The sequence below is a fragment of the Capricornis sumatraensis genome, chromosome 12 (assembly GCF_032405125.1).
Source record: "Capricornis sumatraensis isolate serow.1 chromosome 12, serow.2, whole genome shotgun sequence".
Lineage (NCBI taxonomy): Eukaryota > Metazoa > Chordata > Mammalia > Artiodactyla > Bovidae > Capricornis > Capricornis sumatraensis.
Window position 1 is genome coordinate 79,719,823 of NC_091080.1, and position 26,083 is coordinate 79,745,905.

Here is a 26,083-nt window from a genome sequence, read left to right on the forward strand (position 1 = left end):
AAAAATAACATTACAAGAAGGAATAACATGCCCAGCACTATGAAACCTCCATCTGTACTCCAGACCCATCTGTCTTGCCTTAGGAGTCAAACTGGGATTGTGTGTTTGTGTGTGTGGGTGTGTTTTAAGAAGAACCAAGGTTAAGACACACTAAATGCTTTACACAAAGTATACATTGAATGGTTCTGACTAAATTCATTCTTTCACTCAGCAACCATGCTCGCAATTATCCATCCCAATAGGTGGAAGATTGGGATATTCCGAAACAGTGTTTGATCCAAAATCTAACCATATTTAATTCTGGAGAACATTGTGTGAAAAACATTGTTAAAATTACATTTTGCAGACTATCTAGACAAGAATGAGTCTCTTAGATGTAGTTTATATCACGTTAGAAATGTCATGAGTAATGATAAACAGAGGATTGAGGGTTTTAAAACCCTACATTTCACAACAATAAAATTTTTTTAAAATCTGAGTTTATATTGATTCCAATAAGACAGAAAATAGGAGGAAGGGAAAGCTCTTTTTTGCTGTAGAATACCAACTCACAAATCTAAACAGGTTGACAGAAAAGTACCTTATGGCAGCCATCATTGTCATAAATAATTCAGACAAATTTCATCATTGGCTGAATAGACAGTGAATGTTTGGGGGCTGGGGGAGACATGGCATTTTCATGGACTCAAAATATTTTCTCAGATTAATTCTTTAGGGAAGAATTATATTTTTAAGTTGAAAACTGGAAAACACCAGGCTAAGCAAGTAACCAAAATAAACATTACTAATAACGAACCTAATGACACCCTTAGCTTTTTTTTTCATGTTTCTTTAAAAATTTATTTAAGCATAGTTGACTTACAATGTGTTAACTTTTGCTGTACAGCAGTGATTCAGTTATAGAGATACATACATTCCATTTCATATAAATTAAATCAGGGTGACAATATACAGCCTTGTCATATTCCTTTCCCAATTTTGACCCAGGCAGTTGTTCCATGTCAGGGTCTAACTGTTGCTTCTTGACCTGCATACAGGTTCCTCAGGAGACAGATAAGGTGGTCTGGGATTACCATCTCTTTAAGTTTTCCAGTTTGCTGTGATCCACAGAAAGGCTTTAGCGTACTCAATGAAGCAGAAGTAGATGTTTTCCTGAGCAGAGACCATAAGGCCCCCAAAGCCTGGAAATACACTTCCTGGTCCTTTACAGGAAAACTCCTCCTACCCTGCTCCAGATCCCTGCTGTTCTAAGTGAGGCCTGTGGACCAGCCTGCCCTGGGAAGCTGTTAGAACACGGAATCTTGTCTCTAACCCAGACCCACTGACTCAGAATCTCCGGACCCCAGGTGACTCCTGCTCACCGTACAGTCAGAGAAGCGCTGGTTTAGAAGCCCTGTTCCATTATTCTGTGGTTGCACCCTCCCCAGGGGTAGGCAGAGAGGACCAGGGGGTGTGGCCACCTGGAGCTCCGCCCCCTCCAGGTGTGCTCTGAGCACCTGGACCCCAAAATCCCTGCTCCCAGAGCCAGTGCCCACCTCCCTCCCATGGCTCATGTCCCAGCCTGACAGGAGGTCAAGATTCAGCTCTTTAAAGGGTGGAAGAGGGTGGTCTGAGCTTGGACTTGAAGGTTGGGGGTGCTCTTTTTGAGCAACAGATTGCACAGAGGGTCAGAGCCAGAGGTGGGAAGAGCAGGGGGAAGGCTGAGGGCTGGGGCGGCCCCTCCTTCTGCTGTCCTGCCTTCTGGCTTGGAGCTCAGTGTCCAAAACCCCAGTATGCCAGGTTTTAATAGTTAGGAAGGTGTACTTGACAATTTTGATTGACTGATTTATAACTTTTAACGGTTTAAACATATAGTATGGGCTTCATTTGTACTCTTGACCTGGGGCCACGGATGTGAGTGACAGGTCTGTTAAATGCTTCTCAAAGTGTGTTCAGAGGACCCCCTGAATCAAAATCCACTGGGTTGTTGGTTAAAAATTCAAATCCCAGGCCCCACTATGTGACCTCCTGGATCAGATCTTTGGGGATGGAGCCCAGGAACCTGCATTCTGACCCCTCCTCTGGTGACTCTGATCCACAGCAGAGCTACAGGAGCACGTGTAATGAAGAGAGGGGCGTGGAGGGGAGCTGCCACGAGTGGTGGGAAGTGTCAGGGGGAGAGAGGGAGGTCCCAGGTCAGAGGTAAGTGCTGACCATGGGCTCACTCTCTTCCTGCTTCTCTCCTGGTTCTCCTCACAACCTGGCTTGACCCCACCCTCGGGAGCTGGCTGCAGGGAGAAGCTACCAGAATGGGACAAGGGTGTCCTCCTGCTGCTCGTGGGGCTCTCGGGGGCTGCCTTGGAGAAGGAAGGATGCCGGGGTCCAGCCCCGGTGGATCCAGGGAATTCGAAGGGTGGACGGCGTTGGCGTGGAAAGACTTGTTTATTTATTAATATAAGATTAGATTAAGAAACTATAGTGCAGTAGGAAGATTAAGTGGAGAAAGAGGGCTGAATAGCTTGGTTTACGTGGAAGACCAATAAAATTCCAGACAAGGAATTTGCACCATCTACGTTGGGCCACTGGTGCCCGCTTGAATATCTAAGGGTGCCTCGCCTTAAGCTCCCTTTTGCGCGGATCTTAATAACCAGGGCAAATAAGTAGACCTGGCGAGCCTCCGCGCCCCAGATGGAAATTCAGCCTGAAATTAAAGTAAAGAGCAGAGGGAAGAAAAGGGAGAGAAAAAGAGAGAGAGAGAGACACGGGGGGAGCCAGATTCCCAAGAAACCAGGCCGAGACTAGTCCGAGAAACTGGTCTGAGAATCTGGTCCATCCTTTATTGTTCAGAAGGCCTTTTATACTTTTGATAAAACATGGAGATCAATGGGTAACACAAAGTTATGCAGCGTTAGCAGTCCAGACTCTTATCAAAACCAGGCTTTTCTCTCTGCATGCCTAATTGTATACACAAGTCTTAGGTAATTTACATCATCTTCCAGCCAAAAGGGCCAATTTAACATTTTACAGCCTTTTTTCTGATAAGGGTTTGTCAACCACAAGACTTATTTGTGTTGATCTTCCCAAGGTCTGGTGCCACTCTCAGAAAGCACTAAATAAAGTTACATTCTTACACAGCAAGGATACAGCAACTTATAACAAGTAGAGGGAGTACAGTGATTTACAGCAAAAGAGAAGCAATTAACTCAAAAGTCTAGTGTTGCTAACATCAAAACTACTATGTATCTTTTTCTACATCCTGCTTACATTAACATCCTTCCAGGTGCCTAAAAGATAAAGAATAAGGAGGTCTGGCAGCAATCCTTGAGTCAACAGTGAAAACCCTCTACCAATATAATTTTTAACTCTTTAGAAAAGGCTCTGTATCTTTAAGATGTCTCTCGCGGTTGGGGGGCTGTAAGCAATTCACAAGCTGTAAGCTTTGTGCCTCTCGCGGTTGAGGGGCTGTAAGCAATTCACAAGCTGTAAGAGGTCTGGGGAACCTGTTAGGCAGGCTAGAGAGCTATCAGAGGGGTTTAACTGAAACATCCCTTTCAAATGCAGAAGACTAAAACCCTGAATTGACTTTTTTCCAGAGAATATCAGAAAAGCGGAAAAGCAGAGCACAAAAGCCGGCAGATTTTTGCTGGGGTACATGCTTAGGAATATCCAGAGGGGTCCCTGAAGTCTGAGCACGCCTTGCGTATGTCAGCTTCCTTCCTCATGACCTTGTCACGGGCGGGATTCCTCACACTGGCTTCCGGCAGAAGGACCCAAGTCAGGGGCAGTAGGAGCAAAGGGGCTGCGAACGCCTGGAGGGACCTCACGGACTCACCCGAGGAGTCAGGCTGAAGCTGCTGAGCAGGTCTTTGGGCAGGGAGACCTCCTAGTCCTGCGGGACACAGGTGGAGTGGGGACAGACCGTGTGGTCCCATCTGCCTGGGCTCACAGGCTGCATCTGTCAGTTAGGAGTCCTATGACATTGATCAAGGTCCTAAAGTGCTATAAGATGGGGCTTCTAATACCCTCTGAGCTTGTGTTAAAATTAAACATGATAGTCTTTTTGTTCAGGCCCATGATATTGGCAGAATGGGCAAGTGTCACAGTCTTCATATTTCCAGGAAATTCTGTAGCCACCAACAAGCCCAGAAGTGGCATGGTAAGTAGTACAAGAAAGCCCATTTGGATTAGCCCTGAAGGCCAACCCTTTTGGAGGTGCTTCTCATGCCAAGAGAATTGTGCTCAAAAAAGTAGGGGTTGAAGTCAAACAACCAAACTCTGCCATCAGGAAATGTGTCAGGGTTCAGCTCATCAAGAATAGAAAAAAATCACAGCCTTTGTACCCAGTGATGATTGCTTGGATTCTATTGAGGAAAATGATGACATTCTGTTTGCTGGATTTGGTTGCAAAGGTCATGCTGTTGGTGACGTTCCTGGAGTCTGCTTTAAGGTTGTCAAATTAGCCAGTGTCTCTCTTTTGGCCTTATAAAAGGCAAGAAGGAAAGACCAAGATCATAAATTCTGATGAAGAAAGCATGATAGTAATAAATTTTTATATACCAAAAAATAATTAAATGTGATAGTTAAGTAAAAACACATCCTGGCACACAGAACAGAATAAGGGGCAGCTGATGTTTATTGGGACTCTCATTACCTTACACCTCTGCCCTTCTTAATGCATAGCCACTTGTTACTGGCTGTGCACAGTCACGTCTGACTCTTTGCAACCCTTTGACTGTAGCCTGCCAGACTCCTCTGTTCGTGGGATTCTCTAGGCAAGAATACTGGAGTGGGTTGCCGTTTCCTCCTCCAGGCGTCTTCCTAACCCAGACAAGGAACTTGCCTCTCCTGTGTCTCCTGCATTGGCCATTGAGGCTGGGAAGCACCTGTCACTGCCTGATAAGATCAATTTCCTCAACACCTCAGGGAGTGCTTGTGGTAAGGAATCTGCCTGCAACTATAGGAGACCCAAGAGATGCAGGTTTCATTCCTGGGTCAGGAAGATCCCCTGGAAGAGGAAATGTCAACCCACTCCACTATTCCTGCCTGGGAAATACCATCCTCTGTCCATGGGGTCCCAAAAAGTCATCATGACTGAACACACACACCCCTCAGACCCCAGGGACAGGAAGACTCCATTCACAGCCCTGTAATAGACTCGTGCTTGGCCAGTGACCCGGAGCTCCTTGAGCTTCCCTATGCAGGAGAGACTCCTGAAGTTACTGCTGAGCTGCTCATCCTGTGTGGTTCCCAGGATTCCCCTCCCAGCAAGCCACACCTTGGGACTCAGGCTCAGGTTTGTGATGAACTAAGGCTGTGGTGGTTTAGTCACTAAGTCATGTCCAACTCTTGTGAATCCAAGGATTGTAGCCTGCTAGGCTCCTTTGTCCATATGGGATTCTTCGGGCAAGAATACTGGAATGGATTGTCATTTCCTGCTCTAGGGGATCTTCCTGAACCAGGGATTGAACCTTGTAGCTTCTGTATTGGCAGGGAGATTCTTTACCACCAGAGCCACCAGGGAAGCTCAACTAGGTTGGGCTGGTATGAAACCTCCAAGGACAACTGTGCTATACTGAACATCACCACCAGGGGCAGAGGAATCCATGTATCCAGGTGAGCAGCGTGGAAAGGCCATGGAATGAGGAGACAGGAAGACCTCTCAGCGGGCAAGAGGTATCACAGGCCCCCACCTTACGCACCTCATCTACACCCTAGACACAGAAGAACACACTCCTGCTCCTACAGAATCACCTGATTTATTTACTCTGTTCCTCGTCCAGATAGAGTCCTTATAGCTTAAACATGGCAAAGGCTTGTGGTTTGTAAAATCACCAGGGGAGCTCTGTAAATCCCAGTGCTGAAGCCTCATCTCAGTTAAATCATTATCTCGGGAGAGGGAAGGCAGGAGGCAACGCTTTTTAAAACACCACAGGTAATTCCACCCTGCAGCCAAGAGAGGACCTCTGTTGGAAACAAAAGATCTCATTTCTTCCCAAATGGCAGCAGCTTTCATTGCTAGAAAATGTTTGTCACTCCGTCTTGTCTGACTCTTTGGAACTCCATGGACTATCAGTTCAGTTCAGTTCGGTTGCTCAGTTGTGTCCTACTGTTTGTGACGCCATGAATTGCAGGACGCCAGGCCTCCCTGTCCATCCACCAGAATTCCATGGAATTCTCTACGTAAAAATACTGGAGTGGGTTGCCAGGGGATCTTCTCAATCCTGGGATCAAACCCGGGTCTCCTCCATTGCAGGCAGATTTTTTACCATCTGAGTCACCAGGAAAGCCAAAGATGGTTTGATTTCTTCCTACTTTGTTACTGACCCTCCCCAGTCAGACCCAAACGGGGGGCTGGAAGTCCTTTAACCAGGTTTGTGTGTATGCTTAGTCACTCAGTCATGTCTGACTTTTTGCAACCCCATGTACTGCACCCCTCCAGGCTCCTCTGTCAGTGGGATTTCCCAGGCAAGAATATTGGAGTGGGTTGCCATTTTCAGCTCCAAGGGATCTTCCTGATACAGGGATCAACACAAGTCTCCTGCACTGGCAAGCAGGTTCTTTATTGCTGAGCCACCTGGGAAGCCCCTCTGCCAGGTGTGGCTTGTCCCAATAGAATGTGCTCTGAAGGACACAGTCTCTCCTAAAAGCACTCCTGGGACTGCTGTGTGTGATTCTTATCAGCTGGGGGATGGAGGGGTTCTCACAGGACAGGCTCAGCTGTACTGCTCGTGGCTCCAGGTTGTAATGCTGGGTCAGCATCTCTGCACACGGCCCCGTTGCCGCCATTTTGAATCATAGAGTTGGGCTCCGCATCTCTGCACTTGTCCCTGGGCCGCCATCTTGAATCACAGTGCCGGGCCCAGAGACGCACGGCCTTTAGAACTGAGGTGGCTTTTCACACCAGGGAGTCTTGTCTGAAGGGCCAGGTGTGAGGCTTCTGCACGAGGTGCCCTGTGAGCAAGTGAAACAAGATTCAGCACAGAGGTAGAGAAAAAAGGTGACACTTTATTTCATTATCCAGATTCTACTTTTACTCCAGGAAATTGTTGATGGGCTTTGTCAGTGACTGTTCCATCACAGCCCAGCCTCCCTGAATATTAAGGGCCCCGCCTTACCTTTAGTGGCTGTTTCCTTTGTTACCTGTGGAGATAATCTTGATGAAGAGAAAGAGACGAATTTCTCCCTATGCCTGAAGGTTCAATAGGAAACGTATTGATATAATCAGTTTTGTTTTGTTTTCTTTAATGCATAAGGTAACTCCCTCTTGGCTGGGGCTTGATGTTGCACCGGAAATAAGTGGGAGTTCCTGGTGCCCTTCATTTGAGGAAGACAGCCTGGTATTGCTTAAATGGGAAAGGGAAGGATATAGGCATCACGGTACACATAGAAGCTTGTGTAACCCCATACACAGGTATGGACTTCAAGATGACAGGCTAAGATGGCCTTGTCACTATGGAAACAATGTGTCCATGCTGTTGAGACAGAAAGGAAGAGGGGCACATATATTGAGAAAAACAGGATCCCACAGAAACTGGCTTGAACCAGCTAATCAAGATGGTGTTGACCATGGTCTGGTCTCTGATCCTGCATTATAACACTAAAAGTCACTCCCCTCTCACCATGGCTGGTGCTGTGATAGTTCGAAGGCTGATCATAGAAAGCCAACAAGTGATACTGAAGGGGTGGGGGGCGTCTGGCTGCTCACCGCTCAAAAGCCAATACAGAGACAAGGTTGGTGGAAAAGAACTTTATTTTAGTTGCCAGTATATATGAGTTGGGGGAGAGTGGGCAGCTGTCCAAAGGCTGATTGTCCCCACTGTTAATAGTGGACAAGAGCTTTTATAGACAAGGAGAGGCCTGTGAGTATAAAGAGCACAGTCAGCGCTGACAGTCGTCTTGAAATTAGTCATTGGTGGTCTGACCAGCATCACCTTGATTGATTTTAGTACAGCTAAACTGCAGATGGTGACTGCAGCCATGAAATTAAAAGACACTTACTCCTTGGAAGAGAAGTTATGACCAACCTAGATAGGATATTCAAAAGCAGAGACATTACTTTGCTGACTAAGGTCCATCTAGTCAAGGCTATGGTTTTTCCTGTGGTCATGTATGGATGTGAGAGTTGGACTGTGAAGAAGGCTGAGCACTGAAGAATTGATGCTTTTGAACTGTGGTGTTGTAGAAGACTCTCGAGAGTCCCTTGGACTGCAAGGAGATCAGCCCTGGGATTTCTTTGGAAGGAATGATGCTGAAGCTGAAACTCCAGTACTTTGGCCACCTTATGCGAAGAGTTGACTCATTGGAAAAGACTCTGATGCCTGGAGGGATTGGGGGCAGGAGGAGAAGGGGACAACAGAGGATGAGATGGCTGGATGGCATCATGGACTCGATGGACGTGAAGCTGAGTGAACTCTGGGAGATGGTGATGGACAGGGAGGCCTGGCGTGCTGCGATCCATGGGGTCGCAAAGAGTCGGACATGACTGAGCGACTGAACTGAGCTGAACTGAATCTTCAGTTTTCTCTGATTGTGGTTTTCAGTCTGTCAAAATTGCCGGGAGAAATATCAATCACCTCAGATACGCAGATGACACCACCCTTATGGCAGAAAGTGAAGAAGAACTAAAGGGCCTCTTGATGAACATAAAAGAGGAGAGTGAAAAAGTTGGCTTAGAGCTCAACATTCAAAAACTAAGATCACGGCATCCGGTCCCATCAATTCATGGGAAATAGACAGGGAAACAGTGGAAAGTGTAACAGATTTTATTTTCTTGGGCTCCAAAGTCACTGCAGATGGTGACTGCGGCCATTAAATTAAAAGACCCTTGCTCCTTGGAAGAAAAGTTATGACCAACCTAGACAGCTTATTATAAAGGAGAGATGTTAATTTGCCAACAAAGGTCCATCTAGTCAAAGCTGTGGTTTATCTAGTAGTCATGTATGGATGTGAGAGTTGGATTATAAAGAAAGCTGAGTGCTGAAGAATTTAAGCTTTTGAACTGTGGTGTTGGAGAAGACTCTTGAGAGTCCCTTGGACTGCAAGGAGATCCAACCAATCCATCCTAAAGGAAATCAGTCCTGAATATTCATTAGAAGGACTGATGTTGAAGCTGAAACTCCAATACTTTGGCCAGCTGATGCAAAGAACTGACTCATTAGAAAAGACCCTCATGCTGGGCAAGATTGAAGGTGGGAGAAGAAGGGAACGACAGAGGATGAGGTGGTTGGATGGCATCACCAACTCAATGGACGTGAGTTTGAGTAAACTCTGGGAGTTGGTGATGGACAGGAAGGCCTGGTGTGTTAGAGCCCAGGGAGTCACAAAGAGTGAGCGACTGAACTGAACCAGTTCTCAGACTATACAGGCACAACTGTGTCCCACAATTAAGTCAATTCTGACACTGTCTGCCTGGAGTTTTTGTTAGACCTTGTTATAGGTCATGGACCCAGTCCCACAATACCACCCCTTCTTCTCATCTTCAGAAGCCAGTGGTGAGTCTAGGTGGTTACCTGTTTTTCTTATGGACTGATCATAAATCAGGCTTCCCATAACCTCCTCCTTGGGTTTGGTAATTTTCTAGAGTGGCTTACAGCTCAGGAAAACAGCTTACTCAACTAGATCACTAGTTTATTATAAAAGGATTCAACTCCAGAACAGCCAGATGGAAGAGATGCAGAGAACAAGGTAGGGGGAGGGGCAGGGGCTTCCAGGCCTCTCCAGGTGAGTTGCCTTCCCCACACCTGTGCAGCTTCACTAGCCGGGAAGCTCTGTGAACCCCATCCTATTGGTTTTTTATTGAGGCTTCATAGAAGCATACGTTAGGCAAGACTGGTTAATGCATTGGTCATTAGTTCAACAGTTTCCAGTCCTTCTTCTCCCTTGACATGGAGGGTGCAGCCGAAAATGCCAACCCTTTAATCAGGTGTTTGTTTCTTCTGACAAACAGATGAATTCACTAAAACTCAGGTGTAATTGAAAGGGGCCTGTGATAATTATCAAAAGATACTTTTTCACTGTTACCTTAAAGCACCTAAGGGTTTTGGGAGTTCTGTGCCATCATGAAGACTAAATACATATTCTAATTATAAGTCACAACATCACAGTCTTCAAGGTTCATCCATGCTGTGGCGTGTGTCAGAATTCCCTTGCTTTTTAAGGCTGAGTGATATTTCATTGTATGTTTATACCACACTTTGTTTATTCATTCCAGAAATAGTTCTTTGAATGCATTTATTTTCTTCATATATATGCATATGGACTTCATGTATGGAAAAATATCTGAAGTTATTCATTTCCCTCTTGAACTGATACCTGCTTATTGGTTGATTTATTATTTATTTATTTGAGGCATAAACAAAGTAAGTGTTGACTTCTTGCTTATGTACTTTTCTCTGTACATCAGTTTACTGCTGCGTAACTGTCTTTCATGCCAGGAGAAGAATGTGCTGTGGTCTTTCCTTTTCCCTCCTCTTATCGAAACAGGATTCCTCAGGGCCAGCCTCGCAGTAGAACAGACACTGGGGAGCCTGGGGCTGTCATCTAAGTAGCCTGGCAGCTTTGTGCCCATCATCTGTGCTCACCTCCACTGACCAGTACAGGCCACTAGCTCAGCGTTATCTCGCGGTGGGGTGGGGTCTCTCCCAGGAAGGCCCCCCAGGGTCCTGCTCCGTTCCAGTTGGAGACCTTCCCACAACGCCCTTGTTTGGTCCTGATGAGGACAGCGTGCCCAGAGGGCGGGCTGCTATCTCCTTCTGCCAGCTTTCTCTGGTCTTCACGCCAGCTGAGGGGCGTTTCTGCTGCAGCCTGCCCCTCCCTCTCCATCTTCTGGGTGGGGACTCGAGCTCAGAGCGCGCCCTCTGATAAACTTTGCAGCCCAGTGCGGAACGAGGGCGCCTGGGGTCCTGCGCCCTGCGCCGTGCGGTTCCCCCACCGCCTCCATCAGCGGCGCCTGCGGCCTGGCCTCTCACCTGCGTGTGGCCCCCGGCTGCTCTCACCCCACGTCCCCGGCCCCCGCGGGTCCAAGCTGGCAAGATGCGGCCGGTGTCCCCTGAGGAGAAGCCCAACCCGCTGCAGGACGCGAACTTCTGCTCCAGGCTGTTCTCCTGGTGAGCCCCGCCTGGGCTAAGACACCCCACCGCCTCAGGCCAGTGCCTGAGCTGCGCCTTTCAGGGGCTGAGGGTCGAGGGTCAGGGCGAGGGATTGATTTCCGATGGCTGCTTGTAGCGGTGGGGTCTTCCCACGCCGGCCGAGGGGGTCCCTATCTGCGCCCTCTGGGTGAGGGGCGGGAAGGGGTAGCAGGAACGGGAAGAGGGACCTGGTGGCCGGGCGCAGGGTCTCCCTGCCTTGCAGCTCGTTGCCCCGTCAGCGTCCTTAGTCCCTGGGAACAGGAGGGGCAGCGGGAGCAGGAGGCAGGGAGGCTGAGAACCCAGGCTGCCCAGGGGGTCACCGCCAGCGGGAGAAGGACCGGACACTGCACGCCATCCTTAGCAGCCTTTCCCAGTACAGCTCTGGATTCATAGTTCTGAACTATTCTTACTTTCCCCACAAAGCAAACAGCCCTGAACCGCTTCCTTTATCTAATCAGTGCTCTGCTCCTGTTGCCATCTTCCAGTAGTGTCCCCTCCTTTCCTCACATTCCTTAGGTGACAGCTGAGTCCAACCGCACTGGGCTCTCTTGTCCCTGTGTCTGTGACCGTGTCTCCCTGCCTCCCTCTTTCTCTCCGTGTGTATCGCTCACTGTACATCCTGGTATCTAGTTGTGACACATTTCATGTGTGTGAGAACACTGTTGTTTTTTATTTAATGAACAGGGGCATGATTCTTGAACCCATTTTGCTTTTACCTGGGATACATTGGGAGCACTGGAAGATGTATTTGACCAGCCCCTTACCTAACTGTGAATGTCTCTGCTTCCACCTTAGAGAGTCACCCTGGGAATGGGGTCCCTGAAGCCTATGGGGTCTTATCTGCATCTCTTACCTTTCCAGAAGCAGTGCATGGTATTGATGCAGGTGGTCCTGCCCAGGAGTCCTGTGGTTCTGAAACCACTGAAGGGTCCCTGAGCTGGGAGGAAACTCACAGATGAGAAGGGATTCAGAGATATGAAGCTCTTAACTGAAGTTTTCCATCTGGTAGCTGCTGCTGCTGCTACTGCTGCTAAGTCTCTTCAGTCATGTCTGACTCTGTGCGACCCCATAGACGGCAGCCCACCAGGCTCCCCTGTCCCTGGGATTCTCCACACTGAAGTGTGTTGTCATTTCTTTCTCCAATGCATGAAAGTGAAAAGTGAAAGTGAAGTTGCTCAGTCGTGTCTGACTCTTAGCGACCCCATGGACTGCAGCCTAACAGGCTCCTCTGTCCATGGGATTTTCCAAGAGTACTGGAGTGGGGTGCTATTGCCTTCTTCACCATCTGGTAGCTGGGACCACTAACTAGGTGGGGTGGAACCTCTGTGTTTAATCACACTTGAGTGATTATTTTATCTTTTGTTCCTGGACCCTAAACCTTCATCTTTCCCACGCATTCTGGTATTTCCTTTGTTGTTATGTGGGAGGACCTTGGGGATCCCCAGGAAACAGAAACTCCTGTGCATGTTTTGATGGTGGTGTATTCAGTGTATGTGGCTACATCTCTTGGCCGTTTGATAGCCCTTGAGGAAAAAGGATCAAGAAGGAAAAATGTGGGTGTGGGATTCCCTGTTGACTCAGTGGTAAAGAATTTGCTTGCCTTAGCAGGAGCCCAGGAGACCTGGGTTTGATCTCTGGGTGGGGAAGGTCCCCTGGAGAAGGAAATAGCAATCCACTTTAGTATTCTTGTGTGAGAAATCCCATGGACAGAGGAGCCTGGCAGGCTATAATCCATGGCGGTGCAAAAGAGGGGATATGACTGAGTGGCTAAATAGCAACAACTGTAAATGATACCAAAGTAGAGCCACCTCTCCTAACTTCAGGCAGGGCAAGGAACTCTCCAGGGATGTTCTATTTGTGGAATTTCAAAAGGTGTGTGTATGGAAACGGGAAGATGAGGACTTCTCATTGATTTGGGTAGACCCCCATTTCCAATTTTCCTGCTGAATTGGAAGGAGCTATTACCTCTTATTTTACATGTGAAGTCACTTAAGCAGAGAGTTTGAGTAATTTTTTTAAACTTTATTTTATATTGGAGTATAGCCAATTTACAATGTTGTGATAGTCTCGAGTGGACAGGAAATGGACTCCGTCATAGTCGCTCAGTTGTGTCTGACTTTGAGACCCCATGGACTGCAGCCTACCAGGCTCCTCCATCCATGGGATTTTCCAGGCAAGAGTACTGGAGTGGGGTGCCATCGCCTTCTCCGATACATGTATCCATTCTCCCCCAAATTCTAAGAGTTTGAGTAACTTGCCTGCATCACACAGCTTAATAGCGAAAGTTGGACCCCAAATCAGGAGTCTGGTTCCCGAGTTTGTGTTGCCCTGTATGTAACAGCTATTCTGAGCCATTTCTCTTTGGATACTTGTTCTTAAATGCAGGGAGAAGGCAAATGCAAACACACCTTTGATCTTGTAGGCAGGAGTTTCTCAAGGGAAGTTCTTAAAGTTCTTGCTGTTGGAGATGATGCTCGTGAAACATCTCTATAATCAAGGTTTAGGGCAGCTGTTCTCAGAGTATGGCTCTCAGACCTGCGGCATCCTTGTCACCTGGGAGCTTGTTAGAAATGCAAATCTCCCTATCAAGTCCTTTTATACCAATTCTGTAAGTTTAGAAATGGTGGGGGTGGGGTTAAACAAGCTCCAGGTGATTCTGATGGAAGGTGGAGGCTGGCTTCTGCTTTAAGCCTCTCCTCCCACTGGCATTGTTCCTTCAGTGCTAACTTTTAAAAGGGGTCCAGACTTTGTGAAGTTAGTTGGTGACCACAATTGCCATCCTGTTTGTAAAGTCTGAGGTACCCTTGTGATTTCCTTGTGTTCTCCACTCTCTGTCCTGGGAAATTGAAATGAGCCCAGGCAGGAAGTGCTGCCCAGAGACAAGGCCCACCTTGTAGAGAAACTGAGTTTTCATCTTCTCATTGGGTGTTTGCTTTTCTTCTCACATTTCATCTGCTTTCTCAGCTTGTAAATGATGCCAGTAACTAGCTTACTGACTTTATACAAATGACCACACTGAGGTTTTAGTGTTTTCACAGCACAGGTAGGACTGAGAGTTTAATTGTGAATTTTAGAATATATAATTTTCTATTTCTATAAAAAACTTAAAACTATAGAAGAAGGGCCTCCCAGATAGGTGGCACAGAGGTAAAGAATCTACCTGCCAGTGCAGGAGACACAAGAGATGTAGGTTTGATTCTTGGGTTAGAAAGATCCCCAGTGTAAGAAATGGCAACCCACACCATTATTGTTGCATAGAGAATCCCATGGACAGAGGAGCCTGGTGGGCTACAGTCCATAGCATTGCAAAGAGTTGGACATAACTGAGCACATACAAGAAGAAAGGAATAAGGATTTGTTTTTATTAGCCAGGTCTACCTGCTAATATTTTGATTATTAGTCTTCCCCTAGAAATCTTTCCATATCTGCACATGCACAATTTTTTTTTAAAATTATAGCTCATATTTTTTAGACTTGATTTTTATTGGAGTAAGTTGCTTAACCATGTTGTGTTAGTTATGCACTGCAATGAGACACCAGCTCACACATGGGAAACAAGGAAGAAACAATAGTGTTGGCAAGGATGTGGAGAAACTGGAACTCTGCACACTGGCGGGTGGGGTTGCAAAATGGTGCATCACAAAGGACAAAGATTTTATGATTTGATTTACGTGAAGTCCTCAGAGCAGTCAAATTCAAAGAGAAACAAAGTGGCCTCGTGGTTGCCAGGAGCTGGGGGCAAGGGAAGTGGGGAGTTAGTGTTTGATAGCACACCAGTACAGGATGAAAAGTGTGCTGGAAACTGGTTGCACGGTAATGTGAAGATAGTTACCAATAATGAACTGTGTGCTTGAAAAATCATCAAGATAGTAAATTTTATGTTGTGTGCATTTCCCACAGTTTAAAAAAATGTAATGCAAAATAAAAATGGCACCTGATGTGCCTCATTTGGAAGTGTTCCTGTGTTAGAGTCTAGACTTTGCCACTTCCTGGTTATATGACTGTGAACCAGCCACATAACCTCTCAGTATTGGCCTTGGGAAAGTGGGGTGAAGACCTGGAGAGAACACCTCCCTGGGATGCTGAGAGGGTCAGTGATGCTCTGAACAGGGCAAAGTCCCCCCAGACAAAGACCAGTCATCACCACCACAGAGTGCTCCAGTAATCCCATGTGGTCCCCAGTAGAAAGCCTCTGATAACTTTGATAGATGAGGTTACAACAACAGCAGCCCCCAACAGGAAGAAGAGGGACTCCTCTCCTTTCCTGGCAAGGATGCAGGCAATGAAAAGCCATGACTCTGTAAGAGCCCTCCCAACCTCCTCTTCCCCTCTGTAAAAGTGCTCTCCAGCCCTGGCACTTTGGGGACTTACACTTGGCTCTCCACAAATGCAGACCTCAAACTGCCATTCTTTGCTGATTCTGAATAAGCCAATCTTTGCTGAAGAAATATCTGACAGTCTATTTGTTTCAGGTCAACAGAGGGTAGGGAATCAATACACTGGGGTACCCATGGAAGACTCTGGGTAGAAAATTATTCACTTGCTACCTCTGAAAAGACACTAGTCTCAGGCTGATCAGGTGCAGAACTACAAAGACCAAAAAAATCAAGAGTAAACTACAGAAGATAAATTTAAATTTGTTAGGCAGTTGGTTTTGTTGTAAGGACATACCAGTAAATTTGACTATACCTTTGGGATGTTCTATTTCTTGAGGCTGTGGTTATAGTATAAAATTACCAAAACTCATCAAGCTAAACATTCCCTGGGAACAGGTCAAGGTCAGAGAAAGCACCCTGGAGAGCTCACCCAGCCTCCATCTACAGCATGTGGATTTCTGACTGTTAATGAAGAATAACAGGTGGTATTCTGAAAATGGTGCAAAGAATCATAGTTTGAAATTAAACATTTCTATCCATTCACAATCGATAGTTACTGAGGCCTAGCAGGACAAACCTCCCTAAATGATCTCAGCACTCGGCCAGTTCACATCCCCCCTCGTGTCATCAGCTTCTCTGAAAAGTGACTCCAGAGTCTGTCTCGATACCAGACAGTTTCTGCATCCACACTCCCTTTGCAAGGGGACAGTTCACTCACTGAGACATGGCCAGTGTCAGGAGAGCAAGGATTTAACAGCTTCCTGATGGGCCAAGTGCATCTGGTCCGAGACCCTGCCCCACCCTCATCCCTGGGGACAGGTCCTGCACTCACCCCCAACCTGCTGGCCTCTGGGACGAGGGTGAAGAGAAATGCAGAGCTCACCCCAGAGGCTGCAGTGAGGACAGAGTCTCAAAGGACGGGACAGTCCAGTCCCCAGCTGGACATGCTTCATTAACTGTGCTTCTTATTTCCAATAGTGAGGAATAAGAAAAAGTCAGTAAACCATAATGGGAGAATGGACTGTTTTTGGAAAAAATGGGGCCTATTCTATATCAAAAACTAAAAAAAAGTTCTAGCTGCCTTTACTGTTAGATATAAAATAAGAAAAAAGTTAGAATAAAACACAGAGATTTAGATGACCTTAGGATATACTACAGAAGACATACTACAAAAGCAGCAGGAGAAATGAAAAAGAAAAGCTTGATTTTATTTAATGATATATAATTTTAAGCCTCTAAAGAACAAATGAAAATCTGAAAAAGTATTATGTGCACTATTACAACTTATTCCAAAAATATAAATGCTCTCTATAAAATATATTAATAGACATTTGAAGAAAGACAAATGATCAAGAGACATAAAAAGTGTTCCATCTTTAAAAATTAAATGGCAACCCACTCTTGTATTCTTTCCTGGAAAATCCCAGGGACAGAGGAGTCTGACAGGCTACAGTACATGGGGTTGCAAAGAGTCTAACAGGACTGAATGACTAAGCATGCATAAGTCAAATAAATTCAAATTAAAACTCCTTGAATTATTTTTAACTTTAGGCCCAGAAAAACTGTAATTCAGGTACTCAAAGTTGACAATGAAATAAGCTCACAAACAGCTGTTAAGAAGGCAGATTGATCTGAACCTAACAGAAAACGATTCAGCCCTTCACTAATTATTCTACTTCTGGGAATTTGAAAAAAGGAAAGATGCACCAAAATATATGGTCATAGATGTGCATCACATCCTAATTAGCAATAAACTCTATTAAACAAAAGTGAAAGACTGCATACATTTCAATTAAATACCACATTTTGACAGAAACAGACTCAGACTTTAGAGAATGAACTTATGGTTGTCAGAAAGAGTGAAGGGGGAAAGGGATAGTTAGGGAGTTTGGTAGGGACATGTACATACCGCTGTATTTAGGATGGAGATTCATGGGGTCGCAAAGAGTCGGACATGACTGAACTGAACTGAACCAACAAGAACCTACTGTATTGGACAGGGAACTGCTCAATGTTATGCGGCAGCTTGGATGGGAGGGGCTTTGAGGGAGAATGGATACACGTGTGTGTATGCCTCAGTCCCTTTGCCGTCCTCCTGAAACTATCACGTTGTCCGTTGGATATACTCCTTTACAAAATCAAAAGTTTAATTAAAAAATAAATACCACATTTTGAACATTATTTAATGCTATAAATAAATGTTAAACTTTCCCATTGAAAGTTAGGAAGGAATCTGGATCCAAAGATACTTTGATGTTGAGCATCTTTTCCTCTTCAAGCAGAATTTTAAAAAGGATCTTTGTGGGCTTCCTTGTTGCTCAGGTGGTAAAAAATCTGGCTGTAATGCAGGAGAACCTAGTTCAATCCCTGAGTCAGAAAGATCCCCTGGAGAAGGGAATGGCTACCCACTCCTGTATTCTTGCCTTGAGAATTTTATGGACAGACCATGGGGTCACAAAGAGTCGGACACAACTGAGTTACTAATGCTTTCACTTTGGGGCAAGATGTCATCATCTGGGTAAGTCCCAGTGCTGATTCCCTGAGCATTTTCTGTAGGGGACAACTGTGGAATAAATCACCCAACATGTGTCAAACCTGCTTAGTGGTAAAGCTCCTAGATGTGCACCATTGTTTTGGAAGGTAACTGAGACCTAGAGATCGTGGAGCTGCTGAACTGGAGTGGAGATGTGGAGCAGAGGACAGCTGAGGCCTTGGGTGCTCAGCACCACAGCTGGGACTAGAGTCCAGTCTTCTGACTCCTGGACCAGGGCACCAAGATACTCAGATTAGCAAAATCTGAAGTTCAGTCTATCTTATTGCTTCTTTAATGAGTCATGGATATTCATACATTCAACAAATAGTTCTTGAGCATCTGTACCCATGTTGTTGTATGAATAACAGGAGAGAAGAAATGTGATCTCTGTCATTGCTGTTATTCAGTCGTTCAGCCATGTCCAACTTTGCGACCCCATGGACCAGCACACCAGGCTTCCTTGTCCTTTACTCTCTCCCATAGTTTGCTCAACTTCATGTCTATTGAGCTGGTGATGTTATCTAACCATCTCATCTTCTGCTCTCCTCTCCTCCTTTTGCCTTCAATCTTTCCCAGCATCTGGGTCTTTTCCAATCAGTCAGCTCTTTGCATCAGGTTGGCCCAAGTATTGGAACTTCAGCATCAGACCTTCCAATGAATATTCAGGGTTGATATCCTTTAGGACTGACTGGTTTGATCTCTATCCACAGGTTATTATGGTCTGGCCTTGGAAATTTCCTTACCCTGGCACATAAGTAAAATGGTGTTTACCAATGGACTATCTTTGCATTCTAACTACTATCATTTAAATAATGCATAATCAAGCTGAAGAGGTTTTTTGGTGGGATAATCTATACAGTTACTGTTTTTTTTCCCTTTATAATAATTGCAGAGAGATAAATTGAGATTATGTAAATATCATCTTCTACTTCAAGCTTTCACACACTATTTTTAATTTCCATTGATGATTTTCTGACTTGATTGTTCCTTTTTTTCTGAATTGTTAAAAATTTTTATTGGGCAGACTTATAACTTTACAGGATATGCAGTGTAAAATATCAGTAAGCATATAAAATTTCAGCAGTCTTTTGGACCAACACTTAATTTGCACCTGGGACTAAGCATCTATCTAGATCAGACATGTCTTGGGACACATAGTTTACAAATTGAATCACAAAACAATTTCCTAAGGGCTTTTCCTCATATAAAGATAAAAAATATCTTATACTTGAAAATTATTCAGTGTAGTACATTTTCACTTATGTACACAGCTTAAAAGTAACTGATTACTCCTTTCATATTTGTTTGCATTTGTTTGCAAGAGCTTTCCTTTCTCTCTTGTTTACATAGCGCTACGGATTCATGGATTCTTTCATTATTTACTGGGTTAAGGTTCATTGGCATTTGATTGTTTTGATGCACTAAGTATCCCAGATTTGTCTAGCAAGAACCATTTGAGCTTCTCTGTCCTTCTACACATCCTCATCATTCCTTGAGTGCTTCCTTATTTTAGGGCACAAGATGTCCCAGATCCATCTTGGACTTTATCTGCCTGTTGGTCTTGGCCTGTAGACAGTGAGGCTTTTGCCAGGGTTGCCTGGGACTGTGCTCACCAGGGCTCATACTAGTTATGTGCAGCCCCCACAGAAATTCTCCTTTTGCAGCCAGTGTTGTGGCTGGACTGGCTCTTGTGTTCCTTAGGATTGTAAGACACGTCTCAGAAACAACCATCAGCTCAGTTCAGTTCAGTTCAGTTGCTCAGTCGTGTCCGACTCTTTCGACCCCATGAATCGCAGCACGCCAGGCCTCCCTGTCCATCACCAAATCCTGGAGTACACTCAGACTCACGTCCACTGAGTCCGTGATGCCATCCAGTCATCTCATCCTCGGTCGTCCCCTTCTCCGCTTGCCCTCAATCCCTCCCAGCATCAGGGTCTTTTTCAATGAGTCAACTCTTCACATGAGGTGGCCAAAGTACTGGAGTTTCAGCTTTAGCATCATTCCTTCTAAAGAAATCTCAGGGTTGATCTCCTTGCAGTCCAAGGGACTCTCAAGAGTCCTCTCCAACACCACAGTTCAAAAGCATCAGTTCTTTGGCGCTCAGCCTTCTTCACAGTCCAACTCTCACATCCATACATGACTACTGGAAAAACCATAGCCTTGAATAGAAGGACCTTAGTCAGCAAAGTAATGTTTCTGCTTTTGAATATACTATCTAGGTTAGTCATAACTTTTCTTCCAAGGAGTAAGCGTCTTTTAATTTCATGGCTGCAGTCACCATCTGCAGTGATTTTGGAGCCGAAAAATATAAAATCTGGCACTGTTTCCACTGTTGCCCCATCTATTTCTCATGAAGTGATGGGACCAGATGCCAAGATCTTCGTTTTCTGAATGTTGAGTTTTAAGCCAACTTTTTCACTCTCCTCTTTCACTTTCATCAAGAGGCTTTTTAGCTCCTCTTCACTTTCTGCCCATAAGGGTGGTGTCATCTGCATATCTGAGGTTATTGATATTTCTCCTGGCAATCTTGATTCCAACTTGTGTTTCTTCTAGTCCAGTATTTGTACTCTGCATAGAAGTTAAATAAGCAGGGTGACAATATACAGCCTTGACCTACTCCTTTTCCTATTTGGAATCAGTCTGTTGTTCCATGTCCAGTTCTAACTGTTGCTTCCTGGCCTGCATACAGATTTCTCAAGAGGCAGGTTAGGTGCTCTGGTATTCCCATCTCTTTCAGAATTTCCCACAGTTAATTGTGATCCACATAGTCAAAGGCTTTGGCATAGTCAATAAAGCAGAAATAGATGTTTTTCTAGAAATCTCTTGCTTTTTCCATGATCAAGCGGACGTTGGCAATTTGATCTCTGGTTCCTCTGCCTTTTCTAAAACTGGCTTGAACATCAGGAAGTTCACGGTTCATGTATTGCTGAAGCCTGGCTTGGAGATTTTAGAGCATTACTTTACTAGCATGTGAGATGAGTGCAACTGTGTGGTAGTTTGAGCATTCTTTGCATTGCATTTCTTTGGGATTGGAATGAAAACTGACCTTTTCCAGTCCTGTGGGCACTGCTGAGTTTTCCAAATTTGCTGGCATATTGAGTGCAGCACTTTCACAGCATCATTTTCAGAATTTGAAGTAGCTCAACTGGAATTCCATCACCTCCACTAGCTTTGTTCATAGTGATGCTTTCTAAGGCCCACTTGACTTCACGTTCCAAGATGACTGGCTCTAGATTAGTGATCACATCATCATGATTATCTGGGTTGTGAAGATCTTTTTTGTACAATTCTTCTGTGTATTCTTGCCATCTCTTCTTAATATCTTCTGCTTCTGTTAGGTCCATACCATTTCTGTCCTTTATCGAGCCCATCTTTGCATGAAATATTCCCTTGGTATCTCTAATTTTCTTGAAGAGATCTCTAGTCTTTCCCATTCTGTTCTTTTCCTCTATTTCTTTGCATGATCATTGAAGAAGGCTTTCATATCTCTTCTTGCTATTCTTTGGAACTCTGCATTCAGATGCTTATATCTTTCCTTTTCTCCTTTGCTTTTCACCTCTCTTCTTTTCACAGCTATTTGTAAGGCCTCCCCAGACAGCCATTTTGCTTTTTTGGATTTCTTTTCCATGGGGATGATCTTGATCCCTGTCTCCTGTACAAAGTCACGAACCTCATTCCATAGTTCATCAGGCACTCTATCCATCAGATCTAGGCCCTTAAATCTATTTCTCACTTCCACTGTATAGTCATAAGGGATTTGGTTTAGGTCATACCTGAATGGTCTAGTGGTTTTCCCTACTTTCATCAATTTAAGTCTGAATTTGGTAATAAGGAGTTCATGATCTGAGCCACAGTCAACTCCTGGTCTTGTTTTTGTTGACTGTATAAAGCTTCTCCGTCTTTGGCTGCAAAGAATATAATCAATCTGATTTCGGTGTTGACCATCTGGTGATGTTCATGTGTAGAGTATTCTCTTGTGTTGTTGGAAGAGGGTGTTAGAAAGTGGTCCACTGGAGAAGTGCATGGCAAGCCACTTCAGTATTCTTGCCTTGAGAACCCCATGAACAGTTTGAAAAGGCAAAATTATAGGATACCAAAAGAGGAACTCCCCAGGTCAGTAGGTGCCCAGTATGCTGCTGGAGATCAGTGGAGAAATAATTCCAGAAAGAATGAAGGGTAGGCAAAGCAAAAACAATACCCCGTTGTGCATGTGACTGGTGATAGAAGCAAGACCCGATGCTATAAAGAGCAATATTGCATAGCAACCTAGAATGTCAGGTCCATGAATCAGGGCAAATTGGAAGTGGTCAAATAAGAGATGGCAAGGGTGAACGTTGACATTCTAGGAATCAGCGAACTAAAATGGACTGGAATGGGTGAATTTAACTCAGATGACCATTAGATCTACTACTGTGGGAAGGAATCCCTCAGAAGAAATGGAGTAGCCATCATGGTCAACAGAAGAGTCCGAAATGCAGTACTTGGATGCAATCTCAAAAATGACAGAATACTCTCTATTCATTTCCAAGGCAAAGCATTCAATATCACAGTAATCCAAGTGTATGCCCCAACCAGTAATGCTGAAGAAGCTGAAGTTGAACAGTTTTATGAAGACCTACAAGACCTTTTAGAACTAACACCTAAAAAATATGTCCTTTTCATTATAGGGGACTGGAATGCTAAAGTAGGAAGTCAAGAAACACCTGGAGTAACAGGCAAATTTGGCCTTGGAATGCGGAATGAAGCAGGGCAAAGACTAATAGAGTTTTGCCAAGAAAATGCACTGGTCATAGCAAACAACCATCAGAGAACTTTGGAATACCAAGTTGTATCACTCACATGCCCTGGAGGGTACAAGGCACCCCTGGGGTGACACAGTGAGGTCCTGGGTAGAGAGGGATAGCTCATGAGCAAGCTTGGACTTGGGATTTTGCCCTTTTGAGGTTGAGAGTGGGATGTCTAGGATTTTAAAGGTTCAGTCTTTATTGATGAATTTAAAAAATGAGAGTGGGAATTAAAGTGCGGGAAAGGAAAACCAAGCAGTCAGTGAGATGGTCTGTTATCAGGTCAGCCAGAGCTTTCTGAAAGCGGGAACTTCACGGGTGGGGTGGCCTGGCTCTTTATCTCACTGTGTAGCTGTCACGTGTTCACCAGAGATGGATGTCTTTGGCATGGATGTCTCCAAAGCTTCATGTCAGGCAGTTATATCACAGTTAAAAAAAACAAAACAAAACAGAATTATCAGTGCTAACGCACACAGCCTCAACCTTGGAACCAGCCATTTCTTCAGTTGGTTCCTTTTTGGGAAGAAGGATATTAAAAAGCCAAGGCCTGGGTGAGGGGGGCCAAAAGACACAAACTTCCATTATAAAATAAGTTATACAGTAGGATTAACTATAGTCACCAGCCTGCACATTACATTCTTGTGAAAGTGAAAGTCCCTCTGTCGTGTCGGACTCTTTGTGACCCCATGGACTATACAGTTCATGGAATTCCCGCCTGCAATGTGAGAGACCCGTTTGATCCCTGGGTTGGGAAGATCCCCTGGAGAAGGGAAAGGCTACCCACTGCAGTATTCTGGCCTGGAGAATTCCATGAACTGTATAGTCCATGGGGTTGCAAAGAGTTGGACACAACTGAGGAAGTTTCACTTTTATGAAGGTATAATGTCCAGTCTGGTGACTATAGTTAATCCTACTGTATTGAATGCTTGAAAGGTGATAAGACAGTAGACTTTAAAAGTCCTTCCCACAAGAAAAAAAAAAAAATGTAATTGTGTATGTTAAACAAAACCCCAAGAATCAGGGGCTAGAATGCTCTTTGCTACCAGTGTGTCATTGCTTCCAGGGCCTCTCAGCCTACAGAGTTAGGGAGTGTGTATGTATCTGTATGTGAGTGTGTAAACACATGTCTAATTATTCCATCATATCTCTATATATTTAAAAAATATATATTTTAAAACAAAGCCCATCACTGTAGATTCTAATTAGAGCTGTCTAATTTAGATATATGTCATTGCCCTTTTAATTTTTAACAGGTGGCTAAATCCCTTGTTTAAAATTGGTTATGAACAGAAATTAAAACAAGATGACTTGTACTCAGTGCTTCCAGAAGATCGCTCCCAGCATCTTGGAGAAGAGCTGCAAGGGTGAGCACAGACATCAGAGAGAAGGGGAGGGAGAGTGAGAATTTCCATGTGGGGCTAAAGGTGTTGGGGGGCTTTGCTTCCTCTGGGTTCTTCTGAGCCTCCTCCCCTGACACGGCACACTCACCCCTTCAGGCTAACCCCAGGCTTAGCCCACTTTGGAGGCTGGGGGAGCCCATGTTCCCTGTGCATCTGTGGATGTGGAGAGAGCCCACAGCCATGGCCCTGGAGGCCGAGCTCTGTCCCCGGATGTAGGGTCCCTGGAGGAGTGAGTCTGCCCTCTTGAGCTGTTCATGACCTGTGAATCCAGCAAATTATGGCAGGAACTTGTTTCCAGAATCTGGAACTTCTCCCTCAAAGCCTGGTCTGGTGCTTTTTCAGATGCTTCGGTCTACACTGCTCATCCTTCAGGAGCCCTGTGAGCAATTAGCCAGCATTTATGGGGCAGCCGCAGAGCGCCCTGTAGTAAAGCCTTCTGCTCCGCCCTCCCCCGTTTTACCTGAGCAGGGCTATTCTTTACTGTGCTTTGTTTCTTATCACAGGTACTGGAATCGAGAAGTTTCGAGAGCCAAGAAAGATGCACGGGAGCCTTCTTTAATGAAAGCAATCGTCAGGTGTTACTGGAAATTCTATTTCGTTTTGGGGCTACTTACGTTTCTTGAGGTAAAAGCTTTTCCATGATGTGCATTGCTTCTCAGTGTATGCAGATCAGTACTGAGATGGATGAGATGGTGGGGAGAGAGGACAGTGGTTTAAGGCCTGAAGATAAAACTTGTCTGTGAATCATGATGTAGTTCAGCGGTTGTATTTACTTTTAGAATGGACAGGTGCTTAAAGACAAATGCTCCAGGGGATTACTATTGGGTTGACAAAAAAATTCTTTCAGGTTTCCCATACCAGCTTATGGCAAAACTTTAATGAACTTTTTGCCAAGCTAATATTTTTCTTTTAACCCATTAAAATATAGTATTGTGGAAGGATGGCACTGTCAAGAAAAGACATTTTATACCATACTAGAAGGAAATGGCAACCCACTCCAGTTTCTTGCCTGGAAAATCCCATGGATGGAGAAGCCTGGTAGGCTACAGTCCATGGGGTCACAAAGAGTTGGACACGACTGAGTGACTTTACTTACTTGGGACATTGATAGTGTTCAGTAAATGATATAAATGTTAAAAGTTATCCTTGATTAGCTCTAGTAATTTTCTGGTGGAGTCTTTAGGGTTTTCTATGTAGAGGATCATGTCATCTGCAAACAGTGAGACTTTTACTTCTTCTTTTCCAATTTGGATTCCTTTTATTTCTTTTTCTGCTCTGATTGCTGTGGCCAAAACTTCCAGAACTATGTTGAACAGTAGTGGTGAAAGTGGGCACCCTTGTCTTGTTCTTGACTTTAGGGGAGATGCTTTCAATTTTTCACCACTGAGGATAATGTTTGCTGTGGGTATGTCATATATAGCTTTTATTATGTTGAGATATGTTCCTTCTATTCCTGCTTTCTGGAGAGTTTTTATCATAAATGGATGTTGAATTTTGTCAAAGGCTTTCTCTGCATCTACTGAGATAATCATATGGCTTTTATTTTTCAATTTGTTAATGTGGTGTATTACATTGATTGTTTTGCGGATAATGAAGAATCCTTGCATCCCTGGGATAAAGCCCACTTGGTCATGGTGTATGATCTTTTATAAAATCAACACACAGAAATCCCTTGCATTCGTATACACTAATAATGAGAAAATAGAAAAAGAAATTAAGGAAATAATTCCATTCACCATTGCAATGAAAAGAATAAAATACTTAGGAATATATATACCTAAAGAAACCAAAGACCTATGTATAGAAAACTATAAAACACTGGTGAAAGAAATCAAAGAGGACACTAATAGATGGAGAAATATACCAGGTTCATGGATTGGGAGAA

General features: G+C 44.7%; 1 protein-coding gene across 1 annotated transcript in view; it reads left to right on the forward strand.

Annotated features, from left to right (window-relative positions):
* The first annotated feature begins 2,026 nt into the window (after positions 1-2,026).
* The window catches only part of LOC138089046 (ATP-binding cassette sub-family C member 4-like), a 197,552-nt gene continuing 173,495 nt past the window's right edge, over positions 2,027-26,083 (forward strand). The window contains exons 1-5 of the mRNA XM_068984369.1: positions 2,027-2,181; positions 4,048-4,135; positions 10,852-11,084; positions 24,052-24,162; positions 24,702-24,822. Of these exons, the coding sequence (XP_068840470.1) occupies positions 2,027-2,181; positions 4,048-4,135; positions 10,852-11,084; positions 24,052-24,162; positions 24,702-24,822 (708 nt within the window). The remainder of the gene's footprint in view (positions 2,182-4,047; positions 4,136-10,851; positions 11,085-24,051; positions 24,163-24,701; positions 24,823-26,083) is intronic.